The sequence below is a fragment of the Pongo abelii genome, chromosome 2, assembly GCF_028885655.2.
Source record: "Pongo abelii isolate AG06213 chromosome 2, NHGRI_mPonAbe1-v2.0_pri, whole genome shotgun sequence".
Lineage (NCBI taxonomy): Eukaryota > Metazoa > Chordata > Mammalia > Primates > Hominidae > Pongo > Pongo abelii.
The window spans coordinates 83,284,310-83,303,139 of record NC_085928.1 but is presented as its reverse complement, the minus strand read 5'-3'; the positions used below and the strand labels follow the sequence as shown (position 1 = coordinate 83,303,139).

The 18,830-nt window shown below is 39.8% G+C and overlaps 1 protein-coding gene across 43 annotated transcripts in view; it reads right to left on the bottom strand.

Moving 5' to 3' along the window:
- Nucleotides 1-1,326: 1,326 nt before the first annotated feature.
- The window catches only part of FOXP1 (forkhead box P1), a 628,059-nt gene continuing 610,555 nt past the window's right edge, over nucleotides 1,327-18,830 (bottom strand). For 42 of the 43 annotated variants that reach the window (XM_063721982.1, XM_063721987.1, XM_054550593.2 and 39 more), the window contains 4 exons: nucleotides 17,454-17,575; nucleotides 15,687-15,756; nucleotides 10,882-11,048; nucleotides 1,327-4,807 (listed from right to left, as the gene is read on the bottom strand). In XM_063721982.1, coding sequence (XP_063578052.1) covers nucleotides 4,663-4,807; nucleotides 10,882-11,048; nucleotides 15,687-15,756; nucleotides 17,454-17,575 — 504 coding nt within the window. In that variant the 3' untranslated portion in view covers nucleotides 1,327-4,662. Of the gene's footprint in view, nucleotides 4,808-10,881; nucleotides 11,049-15,686; nucleotides 15,757-16,909; nucleotides 17,080-17,453; nucleotides 17,576-18,830 lie in introns of all 43 variants that reach the window. The other variant, XM_054550601.2, reaches the window with a different exon arrangement.

The following is an 18,830-nucleotide window of genomic DNA, read 5'->3' as shown; positions in this document are numbered from 1 at the left end:
CTTCAGCCTTCCCTGATGATGAAAGCCTTCAGTTAAGATTGATTTTAATTCTGCATTGGAAGCAGCTGGTGATAAACCTAAGGCATATGCCTAACATACAATATCAGCAGGTCAGAAAGGGAAACAAACTTAGGCTGTGGCGACTTTTACTACCAGTGTGAACAACCAGCATTTTTATTGCATTTGAGAATGCTTATAATGTCAGTAATTAGTACTGACTACACAACATTTTTTTTATTGTCTGTATCCGCAGACATGGAATGATGGAATTACAGTTGATGTCAAGGAATGAGTTTCTTTTATGCCTTATCAAAACAAAACAAAACAAAACAAAAAAATTCTTGTTACTGGCAGCACATATACATGAAGCACCATGCTCACGGTCCGGACTGTATCATCTTCATCAAGGCTTATGGGTAGCAGAGATTGCATGAGCTACACTGGGCCCAAGAAATGCCTTCAGCATTGTAAATCTGATTCTCAGGATAAAGCAAAACTGACTTTGAAGACATCCAGAATTTCAGGAGGCTATGTCGTTAACCAAAAGGTACCAAAAAGATTCAAAATCTGAATAAGCACACTCTTTGTGCCTTTGGAAACGGAGCTCAGCTGGAATGTGGAACAGAGAGGAAATATTTTTTAACTCTATTTTTTTCCATGAGGAAAAAAAAGAACCTAGTGCTTTACAGCATATCTTGGGTTAAGAATCCAAGGTTTTCTTTACTAGGTCTGACGGGATGCTGGGGATGGTGCTAGAGCTGTCCGAAGGTGGCAGGACTGGCGGTAACTCTTCATGTACGTACATAAGCCTTGATATTCCACTTTTGCGGCTGGTCCAAGGTGGCAGCCTAACTCATCTTACAAGACAGACTCTAGGGACAGGTAGGTTGGATCCTCATTCCTGACAGTGCATTTGTGTGACACACGGGACTACCTCCCTAATGTATGCTTTTCTTTGAGAAAAAAAAGTAACAAATTTTCTTTACATCTTGGCACCTTGTAAAGTTTTCTTTTTTTATACAAAAGTTCAATAGTTTTGACACTCCCCATTGTTAATCACTACTTCACTGATAAACTTGGAAAAGTGTGACCCTGGAATTTCATCATGCAAAATATTTACTGCAGCAGGAGAAAACATTTTTTAAACAACATTTTTTTTTTTTCAAATGTATGAACTTGTTTAAGATCGCCAGGAAGGCAGTGGTAGGATAAACACAAGGGATAGGAATGTATCAAAAACAGAATAACACACACACACACACACACACACACACACACACAAAACCTGTACAAAACGCTCCAATCAATGAGAACAGAAAAAAGAAATCTTCAACTATGTTACAATTTAAAAGCAGGAAAAAAAAGTTAGGGAGTTTCTCCCTCCCACATGTCAGGAAATGTCATCCAATATTCTTAAAGCAAGGATAACTAAATAAAATACATGTGCAGCATATTCTGCAATTCCATTACATACAGTAGTTTTTTTTCCAAAGCTTTTTTTTTTTTTTTTTAGTATCGTTAATATAAAGCAGTTGCACAAAAAGCAAAGGTGTTTTGACAAACAGGTGTATGCATTTATTCCTTTTTAGGAACAATATCTAAAAAAAGAACCGCCCTCTGCCCTCCCCCAAAAAAGACAAAGATTCACACAGACACATCGGGATATATGTACAACATAATAAACCCCATCCTAAAGAAGCAACTGGGATAACCCCCAGGGGATACAGAATCGGAATTGTAAAAATCATAGTGAAGTTTGCTTGCTGTAAAGCCTGAGAATTTTTTTTTCAGTTGGTTCTTCTGCAAGGCTGTGATACCTGCAAAGATATGTAAAATCTAATTTTTCTTTTTTTTTTTTTTTTTGCTACAGTCTTTAGACTAAGCATGCAAGACATACGACTAAGTGCAACTGAGTGAAATGTTTTTTTTTTTTTTAATTTTAATCATTCCCTAAAGGTTTGAACTGAGGTATGCGTACTAACAGTTTCTCATGCTGTTATCTTTACTCATGTCTAGCTACACATGCTGAGAATGAACTAATCTACCAGATTTTTATCCTCTTTTGAATACCAAACTAACCAGCAACCACTCAGTTTAGAAGCACAGGGCCCCCTTCCCATGACCCTGTCTGGCTACTGCCTGCACATCATGAAGCTGCCTGGAAAAGTTTTCTTTTTTTTTTTTTTTTTTTTTTTTTTTTAAAGTCTTGCGTGACCACAGACTGCCCTTTATACAGAAAGCAGAGTGAAGCTTCAAAAGTAACTGCCAGAGAAGTTTTTGTACCAAGCTTATGAGTGGATGGGAGTGTTACTTTTCTTTAAATGAAAAATGCTGACCAAAGCCTAATCAGAAAAAAAGGAAAAATTAAAAATAAAAACAAACTGAAGGATATATGCCAAGATAAACCAAAGTTAATACAGTGATCACAGCACAGTTCTTAAACAAAAGTGGCATACAATCTAAAAATATTTTTCTAGAAACGCTATTATGTGATCTAGTTCAATTATGGAAGCTTTTCTGTTCTGACTCTAAACTGTCTCCTTTATTGGATACTCTAATTGCAGTGGCATATATTCATTTTTTTTGAGATGGGACTCCCTTCCTTCTGTAGTTCCTTTAATATTGTGTCCTATTTCTATCTGCAGTAGCCCCATAAAATCTCTTTAAGAGAATGAGTTTTGGTCTCTGTAGAGGTACACAAAAAGAAAAAGGAAAAATAACTACTAGAAAAAAGTAACAACTTTGGTTCCATTATCTACTTGGTCTTCTAAATTTACGATGAAGGAGCAGTTCTCTTTCTCAGGTTGCAATAGCCTATCGCTTGTCATTTGCCTCTAAATTCTTTTGCCTCCTTTGATCAACAATAAGAGGATATTTGGCTTCATCAGATAAAGCATAAAACAGAGAACATAATTTACCTTTGTGTAATATCTTTGGTAATTTTAGAAAAAAGGTACAAAGAATATAAATTAAGCTTCGAAAGGCTCTCGAACTAAAAATAACTACAGTCCTATATAAATAAATGACAGGAAAGTGGGTGCAGAGCTGAAGTGTGGAGGGGTTCTAAGGACTGAGGTTGTACTGACCTGTAACCATCACATTCTGCATACCATGTTTGGGACCCCCCAAAGCCCAGGGCCTACATGATATCTTCTATGAGTTTTTGTGATACAGGGTTGGTGATATGATATTGCATAAAAAACTGCAGTACCAACTTTGCATATTTGAAATTAACACTTTAGCATTTGCTGAACTCAGTCCTCATTAACTCCCTTAACAAGTTCAATCTGAAATCGAATTTGCATTCAAACAGTTTAATGCCACCAAGTTGGTCTGAACTAATGTATAAACAAACAGCGCCGCCGCCGCCACCCCTACTTTCAGGGCAGCTGCTCAGGGAAGCCGGGTTTTTTTGGCCATTTTGCAAACAAAACCAACCCACACTCGTTATCGCAGAGCACCCAAGGCCCATGGCAACTTGGTTCCACAAGGGAGAGCCTTCCAAGGCCATACTGTCAGTCTAATTAGTATGAGCTTTTTTTTTTTTTTTTTTTCAGTGCTGCCTATGTTTCCTTGTGCTGGTAGAAATTGGTGGCATTTATTAATGATGGTTGCTGCAAAAAAAAAAAAAAAAAAAAAAAAAAATCCGAAACACCCCTCCCCCCAACCACCCCCAATACTGCTGTGTGGAATGAATCAGCATTGTTCCTAGAGTATGTCTCTCTCTTTTTTTTTCTGTCATTCATTCTCTTTCTGGCAGGACGTCACGTCTGTGTGAGAGGGCCTTCATGTGTAGAGTGCAGCATTTGGGACCTTTTTGAAAAAGACCAAAACGGAATGTTTTCTGACTTTAGAGAAACGTGGTGATGTCTGAAGGAAGATGGAATGAGTGACAGAAAGCTACAAACGAGAAATGACATTCAGCTTTGTATAATAAAAACACCTATTAACATTCATCACAAGGTACAGAAAACTTTAAGCCTCCAAGAGGCCATCGGCCCAAATGGAGGCCTGAGGTCAGAACTTAAAATGGTATAGTAGAAGGAAAAAAAAAAAAAAAAAAAAAGCAATACATTAAAAAGTTTGGGATAATTATTTTTTAACCCCTCCCCCCAATACACACACAAAGGCCTTCCCCATCCCAACTGGAAGCAAAAAAAAAAAAAAAAAAAAAAAAATGGAGTAAAGGCAGTGATAATCAACATGCAGTACTGTGCAAATAGGTCGTCCATTGGAATCCTTAAATTCTGGGCAAAGGCTTGGTCTGCAGCTTAGGTGCACAAGCTCCGTCGGGCGTCCTCAGTGTCCAACGTTGGCAGGACTGCAGTTCAAAGTCTGCTGCTAAAAGTGAATCAGTTTAGCAAATTTACAACACTGATGTTGACGGTTAAGAGAGGAAAATCCCAAGTACCAAACAAGTCCATCCAATGCACAGAGTACAAATTCCTTTTTTCAACAAAAAGTAGAAAAATCAAAAATACTCCCAAATGGGGTTCTTGATGGCACTAAGAGTTAACACATTTCAGAGTTGTCAAAACGTAGTGAAAATCCTCCAGACTGTACAACAAATGGAGAACAATTTCACTGCTAACTTCTGACGTGTTTTTTTTTTTTTTCTTCCTTTTTCCAATCTTCATTCTCAGGGTTGGCCCGCCCCGATATTCACTCCATGTCCTCGTTTACTGGTTCATCTTCGTAATCTCTGTCATGGTCAAAATCTGGACTGTGGTTGGCTGTTGTCACTAAGGACAGGGGCCCTTCAGCTTCCTCTGGATCGAGGGGCTCTTCTTTGACGTGTACAGGATGCCTGGAAAAAATATGCAGAGGTTCAGTGAGGGTACTTCCCAGCCCATTGCAGCTCAGGTGCACCGAAAAGTTTGGGGCAACAGAAAAGCCGCACTCTAGAACTAGAACTCTGTCCAGTATTGTTGCCATTAGCCACATGTGGCTCTTTAAATTGAAATGAACGCAATCTTACTACATTTAAAGTTCAGTTTCTGAGTTGTGCTAGCCGCATCTGACATGTTCAAAGGCCCCATGTGACTAGCGGTTAATTCTGCAGCACGGAGACAGAACATTTGCATCACTGCGTCAAGTTCTCTTGGGTAGTGCTGCTCTGAATCAGTAGTCTCTGGACGGGTGCGGGCCTCTCCTCCCTGGTGGCATTTCTCATACTTTAACGCACGCTGCATTCACCTGTGGGCCTTGTTGAAATGCAGTGTGTGTCAGGTCTGGGGTGGGGCCCGAGACTCTGCATCTCTAACAAGCCCCCAGGTCATGCCGCTGGTCCTAGAACCACACTTTGAGTACCAGATAACAGGTCTCGTAGTGGCATCCTGGGTGGATGAATACCCATCTTCAAATAATTACACGAAATAAGAATCTGTAATGCAACGGCAGTTTGTGGGGACCACTGAGCAGAGGAGGCTGGGCTAATCATGGCTTGCTGTGTGTTCTGCTTTGCTAGTTAACATGCAGAACCTGTGAAAGAACTCTCCAGAGGACGACCCCAAGCGAGGTTCTATCATTAATCAACTTCAAGCAAACACAGCAAAGAGACACCATGATACATGCTTGAAACTCCAAATTAATGCATATTTTTACAAACTGTCAATAAGGCAAGAAAAGCCCTGCCAGGAAACACAAACGGAGAGGAAAAGGCTCGCTCAACACAACAATATGATAAGAAAGCAGAGCCCCAATCAGAATAATAACGCTGTCAGCTGTAAACAAGGCAAAACATGAGGCCCGGCTGGTAGCAGCCACTGGGATGCGCGTGGTTGCGATGAGATCTGCCAACTTTCTCATTATGGACTAGCGCATGGTTCACCCGAAGGGGACTGGAGTGATCACACAAAACCACTCGGATAACTATTGAGAAATGTTCGTAAATCGTATTTACAACTGATTCTTTGCAAATACAAATGACTTTCTGTTGCAGGGGCTTTTGATATGTAAAAGAACCATTCGAGTTAAAATGGTCCCATCTCTGGGACAGGCTGCAGAAGGGAAGATTTTTAAATTGACATTATCAAGTATTAGTAATAAGAGGTGGTAATGGGGATGGTTGGCTTCCTAAATAATTGATGCTGTATGCAAACCCCAAAGGCCCCTTGAACCATTTAAAAACAAACAGAGGAGTGCTTTGGACTGCCCTTGAAGACAGGAACCTTCAGAATCAGTTGACTCTAAAATTAGCACAGCCTAGAGAGCATTTGAGGGGGCTAGATGTTAGCTTTAAAAAAAAATTTCTTTTTTTTTTTTTTTTTGAGACGGAGTCTTGCTCTGTTGCCCAGGCTGGAGTGCAGTGGCAGGATCTCGGCTCACTGCAACCTCCACCTCCCAGGCTCAAGCAATTCTTCTGGCTCAGCCTCCCAAGTAGCTGAGATTACAGGGGCCCACCACCACACCTGGCTAATTTTTGTATTTTTAGTACAGATGAGGTTTCACCATGTTGGTGACGCTGGTCTTGAACTCCTGACCTCAAGTGATCCACCCGCCTTGGCCTCCCAAAGTGCTGGGATTACAGGCGTGAGACACCACGGATGGCCGGATATTTTTATTTAAAAGAAACAGTGGTGCATCAGTGCAAGGAAGGCTGCACGGGGAGTCACCCTCCCAGCAGTCTGTATTAAGCATTACGGATGGGGATTTTTTTTTTTTTTTTAATGGCTGTATTAGTGTTTCAGCAGTAAGAATTAGGACTGGCTGCATAATTTTGGAAGCCCAGTGCAAAATGACAATCTGGGGTCTTTGGCTCAAAAATTAAAATTTCAAGACAAAAATGGCATTAAAGCAAGTACATGCCAGGCATGGTGGTGTGTGCCCTGTAGTCCAAGTTACCTGGGAGGCTAAGGTAGGATGATCACTTGAGCCCAGGAGTTTGAGTCCAGCCTGGGTGATACAGTAAGACCCCTATCTCTAAATAAAAAGGTAATAAAAACACATAAAATCAAGTGCAGTGCCCTTTTAGGTGTGACATCCTGTGTGACTGCATGTCACACACCTGTGAACCAGCTCTGCTAAGATACCCTACATTCTTTTAGGAAGAATTAGTTATACTGATGATTATTCCTTTAAAAAACACAAACCCTTACTTAAGGCCAGTTTTCTTATTTTTGCCAATCTCTTTCCATTTGAGGTCATATTTTTAAATATTGTAAATTCAGCAGGAATGCTATTTTTAAATTTTCCTAGCTTTACAATTTATAATGTTTATGGCTAGATGAGATTCCACTGTGTTGACATATGTCAGTTTCTGAATACTAGGCATCTGAGGATCATCTTTTTCTCTTTTACTGTTTGTATAATACAATGACCACTTTTATCCATTAATCTTTCCACTCTACTTCTGTTGATTTACCTCCTTAGGATAAATTTCTAAGAATGGAATTGTTAGAGCAAAGGCCAAAACATCTTTATGGTTCCTATGATTTATTGTGATATTAACTTCCAAAGGGGCTATCAATTTAAACTCAATCTCATCAGCAGCAAGCATTATTTGTAAAAAATATTTTGTTGCTTAGCAGGTACAAGGTAAGATCAGGTTACCTTAAATTGTGTTTCTCAGATTACTGACAATGGTGAACATTTCCTAATGTTTGTTTCAAACTTTCATTGTTGAGAACTGCAACTTTATGAATTACTCAAATTTATGTTTTAGCTATATGCTGACTGAGGTTCAAATGTTGTTTTCCAAATCAACATTTTCCTACTTTCTTAACTATCAGGTCTATCAATCTTTTCATGTTTATAACCCAGAATTGAATGATAGAAGAATGTAAGATCATATAAGACCTTGGGGAGGGGGAAGGAGGATGAGGACCCCTAGAAGAAATAGAACCATCTCCATCTTAATGAAGTTCTTGCTGTATAATTTTAGACTTTGACCAATATTTTGCTAATCTTATCCAAAAAATCAGATACATGTAAAGCCCCACAAAACACAGTTCACAACATCAGAGAATATTTCATTTACCTAATTATCCTCATTTGATCATTACACATTGTATACATGTATCAAAATAACACATGTACTCCCAAAATATGTAGTTACGAGGTATCAATTTTAAAAGCTGTAGAAGTGAAAAAACAAATAAAAAAACACGTTTCCCCCCTAAATTGGTAGCCAAAATTCATGAGGATTATTTACTATCCAGAAGACACAGGTAATGATCCTGTCATGCCTGTAGGCTCGACTCCCAGTGCCTCATGCAGAGTGGGTCCCCAACAAATGTCAACTGGCTAGATCTACTGTGTGACCACCTGATGACACAACCAGGTTAGACAGTAAGGTTTCGAAATTTTAGAGAAAGGAAATCCGATTTCAGGACATTTCTGGGTACCGGCAGATACCCCTGGGGTGTGGCAAATGTGTGGCACAAGCACACAGTACTTCAAAGAATATAAGAGGATGGGATTCCATGAAAGATACATTTGAGATGAGATGCAGACTATTGAAGACACTACACTTCACATACACTCACCGTGTCTCCTAGAAGTTAGGGCTGTGTATGATGCACCTTCCTCTCCTTGCAGACACTGCCCCCACCCTTTCTCTCCAACTCCTACTTCCGAAAGGGCTACCGCTGAATAACTGTGTGCAAAACCACACATTTCCCTTCTCCTTACATCTGAGTAATTCCTTTGTTTAGCCACTCTGGGAACACAAGAGTTTTAAAATAAAGCTGACTGGTGTTTAAAGGCATTGTGTTCTGGGGGTGTCCGCACAGCATGGAGTATTTTGCTTTGTAGCTCCGAAAGTATAATGCCCCAAAGCCATAATTATGTGACCACTTTCTAGTGTTTCAAAGGAGGAACGAAACGTAGTGGTATCTGACTGTCACAGAAAGGGTGAGAATGAAGAGTTCTGTTTCAACACTCAATATTAGCTAGGCCGCCTTCCTAACAAGGTCCTTCAAGCCGTGCCGTAAAGTTTATGGCTTGATTTATTCCAATAGACTGGAACAGTTGAAAAACAATTTGCATCATAGCAGGGTAATGCATATTGGACAAGAATGGAAACTCTTGTCATTACAGAATTCCCTTAATGGAAATACGAGGTCAAAAAGAGTAACAGTCTATGACACGGATAGCAGGCGCGGGGAATCTGCTGTTGACATATAATTACATTTAGCAAACAGCACAAACCTGTGAGATTTGAGCAACGCATTTTGACATTTTTGTGTAGGGTTTCTTGTAAAAAATAGTTGAAACCTTCATTTCATCAAAAATCACAAAGACTATTGTAAAACATGGTTTGGGTAATACTGGGGTTAATTCAAATTTGTTAAACAAATTAACCCTGCAGTGACTTTCTTTCTTACAGCAAAATCAGCATCACTCTGAACTGGTGCCTGTGGCTTGTATCCAAGTATCTTTTTGTTTTAGTGATTCTTTATACTAATGGGAATATACATCAACAAAAACTTGGAGTTTGTACAGATTATGAGAAATAGTACCACTTCCATTCAATAACTTCAGACATTTTTGTTCTAATGAGTATTTCTTGCAGTAGCTTATACCAATTTACGTTTGCTCTGAACTTCGTTAGTATCTAAGTAAATACTCCTGTCATGACAATGATTTAAGATGAATACAAATGTGATAACAGGAAAGTCGGAAACACTAAGTTGTTTTGGAAAGGATGAAATATAGCAGCATCAGTGTGAAAAGATAAACACACTCTTAAAATGCTGTGAAGTAAATGCTAAGATACTGTTCATATACATTAAAAATGATTATTTCCATATCCAGAAAGGATAGTAAAGATCCTTTTTGAAGTGCTGTGGAGATGAAATTCAAATGCTAGAAAATCAAATTTCAGATTTCCCCGTACCCTCCAAATTATGCTGGCAGATAACACTTTTTTCTTTGTCATTAGATGCCAATTCCATCTGCTCCTAATTGTTACAGGTCATAATTTCCATTCCGATCACTTAAATTATCTTAAAATAAGATGTTGGTCAGTAATTCAGAAGTAACGTGTAGACAAGCAGCCTATTCTAGGAACTGACAGTACTGCAAACACGAAATGGGTTAGTACCTTAAAGTGGGCAACAGTTTTGAAGAAACTCACTAAAAGGGAGAGACTGTCATTCCATAGCATCTCCTGCAAAGCCAGTCATTTGGAATAATGTGGTTTCTTCGCTCTGTTTGAAAACTTTTCCTGGGAGAGAGGGGGTTATAGTTACACCAAGTTTTCTCCCATCACCCACTCACAGGGGCATCACAGTTTCCTGGCCTCTGCCTTTCCTGTGGTTTGCAGTCCCTGGTTCCATTCACATTCAGCATGGGCAACCATCGCCCATCACTTCATTCAGTTATATGTGCACTCATTATACTGCCGTCTGCTGCTATAATGCTCCTATTAATTTTCCTTTGATATTTTAAGAGCAATCTATAAATCATGCCGCCTTTCATTTGTGCCATCATTCATGGTTGGTAATAATGCTGCGGCGTCGTGTTCGTGGTTAACCTTATCGCACCACCAAGTAAACAAGCATCTTTTTCTCTCGGCTAGGTTCAACACGCCCGAAAGTTGAACAAACTGCAAACTTTTTCATAGGAATGCATATTAATTTGAGGAGGAAAAAGTAGTGTGGCTTAAATAATGGCCTGAGATGTGATAAAGCAGAGGAAGAAAAGCAAACCTGTTTCTCATTTTATTGCTGTGAATTGCTTTTATGGGAAAGTTAGCAAATAGTCCTTTTATGCACTAACCAAGCTGAACATTTCTTGAAGTACAAACTTCTAGCTTGGTTCTGGGAAATCAGAAATTACAGAAAGGTATATAAAGCCCAGAGAAAGGGCTGTCTCCCTGTGTGTACCTAGGGAGACTAGGGTCTGAAAGCAAAGACCTTTTGGGTGGACAATACTCACACGGCTTGCATAGGAGATCTGCCTGGACTGCTGTCACTCTCGTTGCTGTTGGTATGCTCCATTGCCCCGTTCAGCTCTTCCCGTATTGCGCTGGCTAAGTTGCCCAGAGTGGGATTTCCCATGGAAGCGGTAGTGTATAGAGGTATACTATTCTCAGCCATTGAAGCCTGTCATCAACCAAGAGAAAATTTATGAAGACAAAGGGTATGTAAGACAAGGAAACTACTAATTATGGGTGTACTTGATAATCTTCAGTTTGAGTTAATTGTAGCATGGCTGGCAAATACAAGTTTCTAAGAGGTGTTGAAAGATTTTGCTTTAAAAACGACTCGTGGCACCTGTCCCAAGCTTGGTTTTGAAGAGCTAACTGGGGGCCAGGGGGGACCAAGTGCCTGTGGGTAGGAAGGACTCAATTTGGTCCTGTTTGGTAGTCACATGGTTTAGACAGGCTTTTGAATATGAGGTTTATGTCGGATGTGTTTTTAAGAGGAGCTGAATATTTCCAGATCACAGTGAAATATAATGGAATTTTTATTTCTTTATCCATTTTGATGACTCCAGTATTGGATATTGGAGATTTTGATCAGATTACTCTGGCCGCACCGCTCAAACTTATGAGAACTTCCATAAACATTTACCTCTTAGATCCTATAGAAAAGGAAGAGATTATAGAATTGGAATCAATTTTTTATCTCCTCCCATCATTTCTGTTTTAATGATTTTTGAATCTGTTTAGTGCAGCTTGAGATAACTGGTTGAAGGAAACACCACGTAATGTTTCAGAGTCCGACCAATTGCCTAGGACTTTAGGACTAAAGAACTCTGGTAAAAGGAAGCTCTAACTCATATTTATTTTTGGTGCCTAAGTACATCAATATTAAAGGTTACAAAGTTACTCGACGTGAGTGTCAGCAAAAAAGTGAGGAAATGAAAAAGAAGAAATCCTAAACTTTATTTAGGATAGGTAGGATATTATTCACTTCCTGTATACTGCATTTGAATAAAAGGGACACCAAGTCTGAAATGCAGACACTAGTTATATATACCACTGGACTAAAGTACCCATATTTGTTTCATCCGGGTGGTGATTACGACCCGTTGACTTTTCATTTTACTGAAGAGGATACTTTCAAAAACTGGCAGCTGTAATTAAACCAAGATTTATCACAACTGTCCTCCTGCCGACTAGAACTAGACTATGCCTGCTTTTCCATCCTAATGAGAAAAAAAGTACAATCACAAGATGATCTGGCATAGTGACTTCCACTGGCCAGTCACACAAGAGTCTTAACTATTCTAGAAATCCTGGCTCTAGAAAGAAAGTAAAAGCCAAAGGAGTGCAAAGCTGGGCTGCAGAAGTCTGTCTGGCTAGTATGACAATCACAGCCTCACTCACTGTACAAACTCCAAAGCCAGGGCTTTCTAGGTACAAGCCCTGTGTTAGAAGTCCTGTGCACACTCACCAAACACAGCATTGGATAATGGACTATTTCAAAGCTCGGCCCTATGTAAGCCCACAGCTTTTCCTTCCCTCTACTTGTAAATGTGTATAACTGCCTTCTTTTAAAAAGTAGGGGGAAAATCCTGTTTTTATTTCCAAATGTGGTGAACTCATTTTGATGAACAGCAAATCTGAACACTCCACACTCTCCTACAGTGTGTCAAATAATTTGCATCAAGTACTTTTTCCAATAGCTCTTTTATAATTGCAATAAAGCCTTTTTTCTTTCTTTCTTTTCTTTTTCTTTGGCAGAGCAGTTGCCAGAACTACTATTATTATTATTATTATTATTATTTTTTTTTTTTTGCAAACTGCAGTTGGACAAGCATCTTAACTGCTTTTATCTGAGACAACAGTGGTCACACCTCTCTCAATCACAGAAATTCTGCCAAGCGTCTTTCCACTGGAAATACCATAAGATAAGCTCTCATAAGACAATTTTACTATTCCAAGGTCAGAATGTGGCAAAAGTGGGGCTGCTGCAAGCTTAATTATTTTAGCAGCTTCCTTGGTCAAAAATTGTGAAGACAAAATTGAAATGCTGATATGAACGTGTTCATTGGGATGAGTTTGTCATCCTCTAGAGAAGGCAACCTTCTTGTGATGAGTATTTATTCTCTTTGGCTCTCAAAGTATTCTAGGTCAAGGCCATTGCTGATTGGGATTGGATCATAGAACATGGGCTGAGACCCAACAGCCACAGTAGTGAAAGGCATACAAACGCAAGCACTTATACTGATCCCTGGGTTCTCAGACAAGAACGATGTAAGTGATGAAAACCAGCCTTGTCCCTTGAAAAAATGATCAAATGGGCTGCAGAGAGATCCCAGTGCCTGATCCGCAACAGAGCTTCTTGAACACACTCTCTGTTAAGCAAGTGATCAGAGCAACCCACCCAAGGTTAGAGAAATTTTCACTAACTGCTTATGCCTAACAAAGTATTTTTTTTTTTTTGGTAGTTGATGTCCACTTAGAAGAAGCAGGTGTGTTACAAAAATGGACTTAATTATATAAATGGTCCTTGCACAGCATGTGGTTTCATATCAAGCTGGCACCTCTGCCAAAAAATGAAGTTGCTTAAGTAATGGTGCAGAAGTCCATAAGCACCCTCGCTCCTGGAACATTAACCACTCTGAGATCCTCAGGGGAAAGGCAGTCTATAAATACGAAGCTTTACGGTTACCCTTAGTTACTTCACTTTTCAGAGCATAATGCAATCTGTCCCAAGTCCCATGTTTTATTTCTGTAGTGGATTCTGCTGTCCTATTTTATATATTGTATATCATGCATTATGTTGCTCTAGTAATTTTTTTGAAGATATTGTTCCACTATTATTTTTACTTGTCTTGAAAAATGGAAATAGGCGGTAATGGAAAGGAAGGCCTGCTGGCAGAATCTTTATTTAATTTGCACAGTAGAAAGTTGTCTTATGTGTCTGTCTACTGATCAGGGATCCAAACTCGTAGAAGAGAGGGAAACAATCCACTTCTCAAATCATGAATTTATATCAATTTATTCCCCTTGCCTCATTACGGACGGAAAGTGTTCTTGGAAAACGGCAGGACAGTTTTGGGCTACTGAAGAAGATGCCAAAAACAAGTGTTCAGAGATGAAACCTGAACAGTTCTGTAATGACAAAGCATACTAATTGAAATTAGTCACACAGTTAAGAGAATTCAGAGGATGGAGGATCACTTTTTTTTTTTTTTTTTTTGCCTTTCCGGCTCATGAATATAAAATGTGCTTGTAATCTTAATACTATTCCAGATAGAGCAGCCTTTAAATTCACACTTCACAAGACTCCAGGGAAAATAAGTTACTAATGAATGGTATTTACAGTGGCAGCATCGAAGCATGCTTTCATTTACTCTTCTAAAGTTACTGTGTAAACTACAAGTAATTAAAAGAAACGCAGAAAGTAGTTTCTCCTATTAAATCTGGTTCAGGCTAAAAATAAATAAATATAATTACTGAAATGCTAAGGCCAGTGAATCTGCCTCTAAACTGAAACTGGGTAAATGGCCTATCATCAATTCCCAGGAGCCTTAAGACTATTCTGGGCCTGTAGGGTACAGAGTCGCACTCAATAAGTATCTGTTTAATGCAGAGCAAGACCCAGGGCTCCTGTCAGTATCTCCTCCTTCCTCACCCTGTTCCCATCATGCTAAAGGTCTCAACTGTTTTTTCATTATTGTCCCTTTTTAGACTTTTGTTTCTCTCTTTGTGCCCTCACCCCAAGAAATGTTCGTATTTGCTCATGTATTATGGTCCTTTGGAAGGACACAAGACATTGTAGTATCTCAGAACCAATCTGGGGGGTGATACACCCCCGTTGAGAACGTATGCTGCAGAGGACTGCAATGGTATTGGATGACAAATGTCAGATTTATCTATAGAACATGCTTCTCTTGGCCTGTCTTCTAGAACAGTCTGGGTAGGGGCAAAAAGAAACAGGACCACTGGCCAAAAGGATACTGCTTACTTATGAACTCTTGAGGGGGACTTGAGTACTACACCCAGGTACTTTAATGAAATGACACTGGAGTAGCCTTCATTTAAGAACTGAAATGTGCAATATGTAAAAAGTTTGCTAGAAGCTGGGCTGCCTCAGGTAGCTCCTTTTTGGGTGGTAATCTCGCTCCTGCTCAAAACCCGCGTCTTCATCTCCTGGTACCATTGGTGATGTAACAAGTACTTGGTTTGTCAGTAGGAAATAAATACTCCGTGTGATTATTATGTAATCTTGAACAATCTGCAGGAAAACTAAAGAGTTTTCTTAAACACCTCTATTGTTTAAACAGACATGGTTTACTTTTATAAAGTGAACCAGACCCCAGATCCTCCCCACCCCAGACAAAAGCCAAGATGCTAAAGTCGACTTTAAAAGAAGAAAAAGAAATACAAAGCCCTGCTTTCTCTTTAAACCCGTGAACAATAGAAGGTCATGTGACGCAGTGGCCTATCATCCAGCACATTAATAGCTGTGCTAGAGTAATTACACTTGTGGTATTTTTGCCTCAAGTGAAATTCTGAAATAAGAGGATGGAAATTATGATACTGCTGATAAATATTAATAAGTGAACTTTTAATTTTTTTGCCACAATATTCAAAATGCTAAGCATCCCGCTAATGCTGAAGCAGCCCGATGTGTTTGCCTCCAGGGAGTACGATGCTTTGTGCACTTAAGAAAAAAGTTTAACGGAATTAAAATTTAATATCTAATTAGAGCAAGGCTAATATATTTTGAAATGCGTAGGGGAGACCTGTGCCTCTGCTGCATATTCGGGACGGCCATTAATCTTACCTGTAAAGCTGCATTGAGAGGTGTGCAGTAGGCGTGGCTGCTCTGCATGTTTTTAATAAGGGAAGGGTTACTGTGTAAGAAAAACATAAAAACTCAAAGTTAAACACAGTCGACTCCTGAGTTCCTAGCTAAGTTTTGTTTTAAGCTTGCTGGTGCCCTTCCAAATCAGCAATTTCCCCCACTAACAAAACCCAAGAAAAGTCAGGCTTTCTCCCTGTCACTGATTTGCAGGGCAGGTGTGTGTGCACACCTCTGGGGGTTGACTTCTCTATTCAAGGAAACTAGGTGTAAAATTCTGGCTTAGGTAGTAAACAGGCTTGGGTCCTCCCTCCAGAGACCTCTCTGCAGATTTTTAGGAGCTAGCCTGACTCCAACAGGAAGGCAGCAGCCTAGGAGGTCGTGCTGGGGAAGGCAGTGAGCTCACAGCAGGGGCTGCTGGGCGTGAGCAGAGAGAATCTTGGCTCCTAAGCATCTTCGAGATTTGAACTCTACAGTGACTGCTAGAGGGATGGCAGGAGGGCTTTTAAGGAATATCTACAAGGCACGATTACTGCCAACAGGCGATGGAGAGTAGGGTATGCCAGGGGAGGGTCTGAGAATATTTGCTGCCATCTCCATTCACGGACCAAATGTGAAACTAACATACTGTTGTCAGAAAATCTCTAGCCTCGTAAGGATAAAAATATTAAAAAATTACATAGGGCATATTGAGGGAAAAGGGTGCCTCCCAGTAGGCAATTACCTACATTTATCAGTGGCCTTTAAAGGAAGTGTATGCAATATGACCTATTTCTTTCCTATGCTTGGAACATCTTAATCATTCACTTCATTACATGTGTATTATTATAGTGAGTGAACAAATAAGAAATCTACCCCAATAGTATACACACATTTTAACTAACCAAAAATTCCCTTTTTACTTGGGGCGGGGAGAGGGGGGGGATTATGGGTTAAGCACAAGTATTTAGTTCTAGGGTCCCCGTAAGCTGCTGAATCAAAATACAACGAATATTTGCATTAAAGACGTCAAAAAAGCATTATTCAAGGCACTGGTGTTCCAAAGAGAAACGAGAACAATACATGTACAAATCACACAATTTAGTTTCGTTGCAGAAAGCTGTGGCACTGCTATTGGTGAAATGCAAAACTACATGGGATGAGTCAACCATGCAAAGCCAAAGCAACAGCAGAAAAAAAAAACAAAAGCAAGTAAAGGCTCTTACTGTGCGACAAGCTCGTCAAAGTTTTCATCGGGGCAGTATTTGCGAGGACGGCCTCGTTGAATATGGCGGCCACGTTTAAACTCTTCATCATCAACTGTCCAAAAGGACCCAAACTCATCCTCTACTCTGATAAAGCACTTATGCAGTGAGAGGTTGGTGCGAATGGCACCCTGGGATAGGAGCAGCAGCAAAGGAGATGGAGTGGCAACAAAAGGAGACGGGGTTGGGGGCAGAACAGACATCCAATACAGGGAACAGGAAAAAGAAAATAAAATGCAATAAGCATAAGCAAATGGTTTGTGAGGGTTAATATGCATTGCCACCTAAAAGCTACTAGCATGTGATGCAACAAAGACCAGCAAGCAGGGCAGGGGGACTGGTGGGTATACAAAACAGGAGGGATGAAATGCTTTTTTGCTTCCCTTAACTGAGACAACGTGAAACCAGTTCTTTGGTCTAACACCATCTAGCAGCCAAAGCCTCTACGTTATACTTGTTAGCACAATCCAAGCTAGGCTAAGAAGTTCAAACATGGTGGACGTACCCACTGATCTTTTGTGGCCTTCGTTTTTGGAATTCTACTTCATCCACTGTCCATACTGCCCCTTTAACGTTTTCTACTCGCACAAAACACTTGTGAAGACTAAGATTATGACGCACTGCATTCTGCAGCAAGTATAAAAGAGAGAACATTTACATTTTCTATAAGAAAAGACTCCAAAAACAGCAGTAAATTCAGCCTAACAGTCCACATTTGTAAAACCATCCCCAAGAGCTGTAGCTACCACCCCCATGGAGGACCTTCTCATGGTTAAGGACGTCTTTTCCAAAAGCAAAAATAAACCAAAATTATAAATTAATTGTACTTTGGCATTTTCGTCTAGTCTCTGGTAATAACTAACCAGAAGAAATATTTTTTAATATGCATACAAGCCCAAAATAGGTTCCAGAGTACAAATCTGAAAATGTTAATGTGGCTTCAAAACAAGAACACATGCAAAGTATAAAACTGCCCTTTTTAAGCCCACCTACCTCCCATAAAAAGGGGGTATTTTTTTCAAACCATGGAAGAGGAACACTTGGTTAATATTGCTAAATACAGTTTTGTTCTTGATGGTTTCTGGCTTTTAACACTTCCAGAGGTCTTATGAAGAGTTCTAAAGTGGATTTTACCGTTGAGAGTATTGCCTTGTGTAGTCAAAGGATCGGGGGGTGGTGAATGGACCCCGCCCCCCCACAAGAGATCAGTAGCTATCATCATGTTATGTCTTACCTTCCAGAATATGAGAGTTGGCCCTAACTACGGGCAAGTATTTTAACTGAGTAAATGCCAAAGGAACACGAGTGGAACTCTCAATGGCAAAATGACTATATTCCTACAGTTGATGGTTTCTACAGATGTATCTTATTTATAGTTAAAAGTCCTTTCTGGCCATTCCTAAGCTGAGACCCTTAACATCGATAATTTATCAAAAAGGAGGATCTCAACTCAAGGGTGAAGATCTTTTAATATCTCATCTTTCCTTTGGGTTTCAGAAGAATCTCCAACCCTTACTGGGTACAGTAACAAGCAAGGCTTCATTTCTTTAGTCCCGCCTGGTTAAACTTACGGATCCAGACTCAACGCTGGACATGAAGACATTCTAAAGAGATTCAGGTCATTTACTTAAAATTTTCTTCTTATTCAGAATAAGTAGATGACTCAATAGTAGGTGACTCAATTGGGGCTTGAGAAGTTGATATATACATCACAGTGGGTAAAGTCCTCACTCAATTCCAGCAACACTGCTACTGCACAAGCATTTTGCACCCCCCCCGCCCTGCCCAACACATCCCATTCTGCCACCTGGAGTATTTCCTTCCTGAATTATCTTTAATGGTGGTGAATCTTGATACTCTGAGAGGTGCTTCAGTTTTTGGA